Source organism: Polyergus mexicanus, unplaced genomic scaffold, assembly GCF_030449975.1.
Source record: "Polyergus mexicanus isolate NDT 795.1 unplaced genomic scaffold, iyPolMexi1.0 SCAF_6, whole genome shotgun sequence".
NCBI classification, from domain to species: Eukaryota; Metazoa; Arthropoda; class Insecta; order Hymenoptera; family Formicidae; genus Polyergus; species Polyergus mexicanus.
Window position 1 is genome coordinate 677294 of NW_027223326.1, and position 8824 is coordinate 686117.

The window sequence follows — 8824 nt, forward strand, 5'->3', positions numbered from 1 at the left end:
GTCCAAATCTCCGTCAAATTTCTTTTCTAAACGCGATCGTGTGACAAGTATCGGAAAATAATTTGATAAAAATATCTTGTCGCGTTGTCGTGTCGCGGACGGCTTTAATCATTTAATAAATAATTGATTTATAATTTGAAATATATTCATAAAATTTAATATTTCGCATATATGTATATTTTATAATACATGAAATATTTCGGCAGCTAATTAGGATAATACCTAACATGATCGTATTTGGCCTTGGCGGCGTAAACATTGTTTATATATCACGGCTTTGTTATCATTTATACAAAGACACTTGAACAGAACTGTAGTGGGGCGAAACACTCAAATTCCTTTCTTACGTATTATCATTCGCGCGGCGATACTCGAGCAAGAAGGTAGCAGTGCGTGGTCAGTGCCGTCATCGTGCCGGGGATGGCTTTCGCGTCTTTCGCGTCGCGTGTCAACACAGCATTGCCACGAGTCGCACAATGGCTCATATGTGGCACGCGCATTTGAACGCACACTAGTGCGTCGTCGTTGCCCATGCAGCACCGCAAGATTGCAATAACATTGCAGCAACATTTTTCTGCAAGATTGCAATATTGCAGAAACATTGCGAAATGTTGCTGCAACATTGTTATGATATCGCAGCAACAGTAAAATGTCCGCCTACAGAAATATTGCAATATAATATTGCAGCAACATAGCAATATAATATATATGCAATAATGCTTTATGTATATTTATCGACATAATATCTTTAACATATGAAAAAAATAATAAGAAATTAGGCATATAAGAATCAGGATTTAGTGTGTATATAGATTTTCTGTATTATAATAATAACGAAATTATAAATTGTAAATTTTTCGGTACACATTCGACTTCCTTCAGTGACAAAGAATATCTAAGAGAAATAAGAAAAAACTCAATTTGCAATTTTGTAAATTCACAATCTCTTTGTATTCGAAATATTCAGATACGCAAAAAGATTGTGGTGGATGTACGCAGACAAGTTTTTTCACATCTCTCTTTTGTCTTCATATAATCTCAAAATTTATTTATTAAAATCTGAAGTATCTTTTGCATGTTAAAAAATTATTATCAAATTTTTGATTTTATATAAGAATGGAAACTATTAAAAGAATTCGATCATGCCGAAATTCGAAAGTGCGGGAGTGCCGTTTAAAGTATCGCGCGTGTGAATCCTGAGAGGAGGAGGAGGCCTAGGAGAGGCATCGGGCACCGGTGGAGCAACTCTGCGGTAAGTAAATTATTATTTGTATATTAATTACTTATTAATTGCATACGTGCAATTTAAATTGAGCAATTAATCGCGTAATTTGTTTTTTCATTTATATGATTTAAACAAGAGAAAATTAGAGAAGAAAATTTTGAAGATATGAAAGCTATAATCTTGTAAAAGTTTCTACTTTTAGATTGTAACTTTTATATGAAATTATTATTTTATATATATCATTATTCTTTCAAAATTTACAAAATTATTTTATTATAATCTGCATATTATATGCACCGAATATAAAATTCAATGCGTATAATACATTCTTTTTAATATTAATTATTTTGAGCGCTACTACAATTTGGATCTTTTATTTGCATGTTACAGATCAACGTAGCGACTTTGACATTCTGAGGGGAGGAGGAGGCCTAGGAGAGGCATCCTGCACCGGCGGAGCAACCCAAGGGTGAGTATTTATTGTATTATTTGTATATTGGTTGTTAAAAATCGCATACGCGGATTAATTCGTTATTTGAAAGAATTAAACAAGAGAAAATTAGAAAGAAAGATTTTTACATAAATCCAAAATGTTTTTATTATTAAAAAAATAGTCTTTTTAGAATTTATAAAATTTTCATATTTATTATCGTACGCATCGGATATAAAATTTGGTATGTAAAATAAATTTTTAATTTTTTTTTTTTTTTTTTTTAAATATTGATTATATTCTAGGCGCTGCTATAATTTGAATTTTATATTTGTATGTTACAGACAACGTAGCCTCAAGACCAACAACTCCGCTGTTGCGCATCAGTGTCGGTGAGTGACAAACTTTTATTTAATTTTAAAGTAACGGATTTGTATAGAGATTGTAGATGTAGATTATAGATTGTAGATTGTAGATAAATCCGTTACTTTTAACTGGATGAGCTACATAACTTTTAAGTTCTTATGATATGCATTGCATTTATTGCAAAAGTAAATTAAAGTTTAAATTAAAAAAAGAAGATTATAGAAAACATTAAAACTATAGGAAAATATAATAATTATAATAGAATAAACCTCCGCGTTTCGGAAATCACAATTTTTCATATATCATATAAAAATATATTCAAGTTTCGAGAAAGATAAATTTTTTCAAAACCGGTTTTTTATTTAGAATTCTTAGTAGTTCACGAAATATTAAGGAAACTTTTAATGCTTGTATACTAAAACCAATATTGCAAAAGATATTTAAACTTATACAGCTACAAAAAGCAAATTAAGATGGCTTTTTTAAACAATACTTTTTTTTTCTTTTAATTAAGAGAGATTTGAAATAAGAAAATAAATTAAAGAGATCGTTTATTAGATTAAATGCAAATTTTGAATTTGTTTGATAATTTATATTTTTGCTCCCATTCTCTTTAGTATTATTTATCTATTCCTTAAAGATACAAGATGATTAATACATACCGGCTACCTGTTGATTCTGCGTGTACGTGACTACCTGTTGATTCTTTATGCACGTAACCATCTGTTGATCTTGTGCTGATCGTGTAACCAACCGTTGATTCAAAAAATTATAGTTAAATTATTAAAAAAAAAAATTATAATTATAATTTAAAGATTGACTAAAGTAAACAGGCTAGAGAATTTAGGTAGCAGACAACATCAAAAGATATTATAAATTATTTGTAAAGGTAAATATTTAATAATCATTTTTTTATAATATTTATGTAATTATCATCTTTATATTATTTTATTTAATTACAAGAATAATATATTGCATTTTTTTTAATGTGTATACTGTTACATTTAAAATTAATTCATAAATTATAATTACGAACATAAAAATTGTGTGTATATGATACGCATAACAATTATTGTCTCGTTCTCGTTCCAAATTTCAGATATTTGCAACTATTCCCATTATAACTATTTCTTCGATTGTAATAGATGAGCCAGCATTTCATTATCCTTTGGTATAATCCATTGAATTTCTCCGCCTAGAATACAAGAGGCATTAATTATCGCGCATATAACTTATATATATTTTTTTTTATTTTTTTTTTTTTTTTTGCTTGTCTCACATATAGTACAATTCAGATACCGACAATAAAACTTACATTGTGCAGCATGATCTTCCGTCCAGCCTGTTAAATTCAATGCAGAATTCATTTCCGTCAATCCTTTGTAATTTTCGACAAAGTATAGATTTCGTTCTCCTTTTAAAGAAGTGGAGAATAGTTCCTCGATAACGTTATAATCCGCCGCGTATTTTTGACCTTGGCTAACGACGATTGCAAACGCTTCATGACCGTCGTTCCTAAGATTTTGCAAATTTTCCATAGCGTTTCGTAAATTTTCCTTGTCATTATCCTCAACTACATGTTCTCCATCCGTTATGAAAACTGTAAGCATACATTAGAGTACACATATTACAAAAATATTTATAAAAAACAGTAAATAATAAAAATATTATAATTTAAAGTAATATTTATTAGAATTGCAGATATTAAGAACTAACATCATTATATACGTGAAAGCATTTTCCAAAAATTTAAAATTTTAAATTAAATTATATATAAAATTTTTAAAACCTCACCTATAATAACTTGTTGTATATTCGAAGCGCGAACAGCATCAACTGATAGGAGAGCTGCGTTAATCAAATTTGTCTCCTTTCCGACAACTCCATCAAGATCCGCGCTTATACGATCCGCACGATTTGCGAGCATATCCTTGGACAACGAGATGAGGACATTACAAGTATCCGTTTGATTCAAGGTAAGAGCTATCTTAGCTTTTTGCGAAAAAGTAATCATGCCCATTGGATGATCTTGTGACAATCTGTCGGGTGATTGAGCCGATAAGTCCAACAGAATTTATACAAACATGATTTAAATTCAATCAGGCAAAAATAAAAAAAATTAAAAGAAATTGGTAGCAATTTATTTTGCATAATATCTTTATATAAATAAACTTCGATTAAAAAATTTTTTAATTAATTTCCGAAAACGAATATATAATTTTGCTAAAATAAATTTATGTCGTTTAAACGTAATTATTCTTAAATGGATCAGATGATCTTACGGGAAATATCGGCGAATAATGGTAGCTGCTAGTTTCATTTCTTCAGCGAACCAAGTATTCAAGACGCTTAAACTATCATCCATTACAAAAAGTAAGCCAGATTGCTTATCCTTAGCTAGCTTACGTATTCTCCCTGCTAAATCTGTAGCTTGTTGTTGAATATCTATAATAAAAGTGTACACAATATACATTTCTATGTACAAGGTAACAATTAAAAAGTTGCTTAAACTATTCGGCTATTTTTTTTTTTTTTTTTTTTTTTTGATAAAACTAAAAAAATCAAACAGCTTTGAGTACAGGAAATCTGTCAATTTTGCATATAGTACTAAAATTATATAAGGTATTTTGCGAGATAATAAAATTTTATATTTGAAAAAAAGTGTAGAAAACAATAATAGAAACTTGATTATCAAACAGTTTAATTTTTTTAAATTCTATTTATTTTTTTTTTAATAAGCCGAGAGAGAATAGTTTCAGCAACTTTCTAATTGTGATCCTCAGATTTCAAACATATATATAATAATTATATAAATGATTTAAAAAAATTTTATTTAAGTAATTAATAACGATTTTTTTTTTTTTTACCCATACTTCCTTCGACTTTCGTTTCGTTTACTTCTGTGAATTTTGACTGTACACTTTTGCGAGCGGGTAAATTGCAGAGAACATATTGATTGGTCGTGTTGCAAGGTAAACCATAAAACAATGGTATACCATGACCTTCGCGATCCAAATTCAGACAAATCTCCCGATCGGCGTAAGGCCAGGAACCGTCGAAGCACCAAGAACTTCCGGCACCAATGTCATTCCTTGAAAGAACCTCACCATTCTCATCCACCCATTTCCAACCATCTTTGGACATAACCGTTCGCCCACCGACCCAAATGTGGTCTAATCCTGATTTTATTTAAGATATGCTTTAAATTTATTTATTTTTAATTTTATTTAAGATATGCTGATTAAATAAGCCTCAAATTTAGCATGTTAATCTATAAAGTAATATTTAAATAAATGATATTCAAATTAGCTGAAAAAATATATATATATATGCAGATATCTTAAAAAAATTTTTATAATATTTTTTATATTTTATATTATATAATTTTTTTCTCAGATCAAAAATTATATATATTTTGTATGTCATATTATATTTGTATTACATGTTATATTTATTACCTAATTCTGTCATTTTTTTCAATACGACGGATAAAGTTTTTGCGTCTAATATATTCGCTATACGACCAGACTTATTTTGACAGTAAACTTTGCCTTCGTTCCATGTCATTTTAGCGAAAGAAAATATTAATCTTTCATTATCGATTAATATATATCTCTCGTCTTTCAACATTTCTGGACTCGCTAGATTCGCAAAAAAAAAAACGTTATATTTAAATGTGTGCTTCTATTTATGTAACATCGTTAAGAAAGTAAATTAAAATGCTCTCTCTCTTTTTACAATAGAAAATGATATTTATTATAATTATAATTAACTTATATAATACTTAAAGATTCTAATGTAAGATAATTAGGCTTATAATATACTAAGAGAAAATCTTTTAGAGAATAATTATATTAAGCAACAGCTCGAAAAGCACGTGGTAATAAATTTCGATTTACCATTTTGACAAACAAAAGGCCTTTTCTTCTGACAGTCCAGATCGATAAAAACCGGGGTTGTATGCTCCGCGCAGAGATGTCTATCGAGAATCAGACATCTTTCCTCTTGATAGAAATCATTGTTTTTCGATGATGGTAATATGGGGTGACCGTCCGACCAAGGTGGATACGAAGTAATGTTCGATTTTTTTGACAGTAGCGTAAATCCCGATGAAACCCATATGCAATCGGTACCATCGATGCAACGACCATCCAACCATACGCTCTCTATAGCTATCAGTTACAGATGATAATTTATTTATTTATTTTTAAATTTCCAATGAAAAAATGTTGGCTTATAAAGTGAATGCAAATTGTAAAATGATCCCTCATTACACGGTCTGCTCCGCAGCATGGCATTTGCTATGACGATGGCCGCCTCATCGGTGAAAATCATAGCGAGATGTTTGCCCCTCTTTTTACACTGCAATCTCGCGTCTTTCCACGTAATACCACCCCCGTTGACTTTTCGCACTCCTTCCGTTTTTAATTCTTCTTCGTCCTCGTCGATGACTTGATACAATGTGTATTGTTGGCCATCGACAAAGACACCATTGCCCTCGATAATCTTTTCTTTCGATAATCTTCTCTGTCCTTTAAAATTGTAAGATATTCTATTCTCATGTTAAAAAATGTTCAATGCCACTTATTAGCTATATAATTCGAATTCTAGTTTAATCGATGCAAAAAAAAATAGTTTTCAAATATTTTATTTATTAAATAAGTAATGCATACGCCTTAAGATATTTAATGTGCGATATACACTCGAGAAAAGATGCGAACGAAAAAATACAAAAGAAACAACATCATAATACGGTTTCATAGTACGAGTCATGCCACCTGCGTGACTTTTAATGAAAACAGCTGATTAAAAGTTACCGTAGTAGAAATTATCACGGATGTAGCGATGAACGCGGCAACAAATGTCGCAACGATTTACGATCGTTTTTAATGCAAACGTCCGGACGAAACGAATCGCGTTTTCTTTGCCTCGAAACGCGACGAATCGACGAATGTCTTCTCACCGGGTCTCATGCAGATGAACGGCTTACGATGCCGGCAAATATCCGGCACAAGAACGGGAGCTTCGTGATTTAATCTGTCGAACGTGAGACAGTTCTTCTCGTGATTATCCGCAATGTTCCAAGCGGGATAGTCTCTAATTATCAAGGAATTCGATATCGACGTATCCCCTTTTTTCCCCGTATCAATCCAAGTCCAATTGCCGATGGAATCCTTTCTTCGACCTCCGATCCAGAGACCGTCGTATCCTAAGCGATCGTAATGAAAATAAAATTCAATGTCGATTGATTAAGAAATCGAGAGAATCAATTGCAGAGTTCGATTCGTGCTATGTATTAGGTGTACAACTTTGCTTCCGCCGTTTTCTTATAGATGGCTTTAGCGGTAAATAGTGGTCGAAATAAATAGATCATAGACGTCGTGCGATAAACTTGGGCATCTGTCAACATAACCCCATAGAAACATTAGTCGATTTGTGTCTGCATCATAAAGTTATTCTCGATTGAAAATGTCAGTTTACGAGCCAAATTCTCGGCATTTGCGGGAGGTTTTAATTTTCTGCTTCAATATGAAGAAATCTGCGGCTGAGGCTCATCGAATGCTCTCAAACACTTATGGTGAAGCCGCTATTAGCGAAAGAACGTGTCGTGAGTGGTTTGAACGCTTCAAGAACGGTGATTTTCACGTCGAAGACCGGCATAGCGGTGGAAGAGAGAAGGTTTTCGAAGATGCAGAATTGGAGGCATTACTTAATAAAGACTCGAGTCAAAGTCAAAAAAAGGGAGAAAGTAGTGGCCAGCGATGGACAATACTTTGAATCATAAATGTATAACCAGTTTTTTACAATAAAGCCTCGAATTTCGGAAAAAAAACCGGCGGAAGCAAAGTTGTACACCTAATAGAACATTTAATTTCGATTAAATCTATTTTATGTTATTGAAAAAAAAACGCATCTGTGATTTCAAAATTATAAAATCAAGAGATTCGAAAAAACGCGCAGAACATTATCTTTTTATATTTGGAAAAGATAGAAATGAGAAAACAAACGGTAATTTGATTCGGATAACATTCGTGCGAGCCAATCCTTCGTGTCCTCGTCGAATACCGCCAATGTACTTCCGGTATCTGTTTCCGCCTCGCGCATTGAAGGATCCGGCAAGAATCCATATCCCATTTCCTGTTCCTTAGAATCCGGGAGAGAATTTAGGTCTCCGTAAATGGGACAGATTGACTGCGCTTCGTTCCACGGAACTCGTTTACCGATCACGAAAAACTCCCATTGAACGTCTCCGTTTCCATTTTCCATTTCATTAACGTTCCTCGGAATGTAGATAAAATGATCCACGATTCGATTGCTTGACGTTCCTATTGAAAGTATCGTTCACTTTTATCCGCTCTTATAAGACGGTTCAAACTCGTCTGAAGTGGATTTTAAAAACTCTTTAAGATGAGAGCACCTGTGTCTTTCCAACGGATTCGATCAAGTGCTTTCGATCGAAGATTATCTCGCGAATAACAATTCTTTCTCATTATACAATTCTGGTTTAGAATAATTTTATGTGGAGAGAATCAGAATTATTATATATAGCTTAAATGTAAAAAATATACGTATTCATAAATATAAAACTTGCATTTATAGAACACATTATCTCAAACATATTAAGTTCTTCTTGCACGTAATATATATTTTTTATGATATAATTTTGTCATAATAAATTTTTTTTATTAATACAAAATTTGTTTGGAATCTGAAAAAACCTGAATCGATTTTTACGAGAAGTATGAAATGATCTTGATCCTACCTATTCGGAAAGTCGCAGCTATCCCAAAGATGTAGATAAA

The 8824-nt window shown here is 31.7% G+C and overlaps 1 protein-coding gene across 1 annotated transcript; it reads right to left on the reverse strand.

The window, feature by feature from the left end:
• Positions 1 to 4299: 4299 nt before the first annotated feature.
• Positions 4300 to 8288, reverse strand: LOC138934115 (uncharacterized). The gene is made up of 7 exons (XM_070297551.1): positions 8030 to 8288; positions 6985 to 7230; positions 6296 to 6553; positions 5921 to 6193; positions 5480 to 5662; positions 4889 to 5200; positions 4300 to 4466 (listed from the first exon to the last, which is right to left on the reverse strand). The coding sequence occupies exons 1-7, from the start codon at positions 8286 to 8288 to the stop codon at positions 4300 to 4302; spliced, it is 1698 nt and encodes a 565-aa protein (XP_070153652.1).
• Positions 8289 to 8824: the final 536 nt, after the last annotated feature.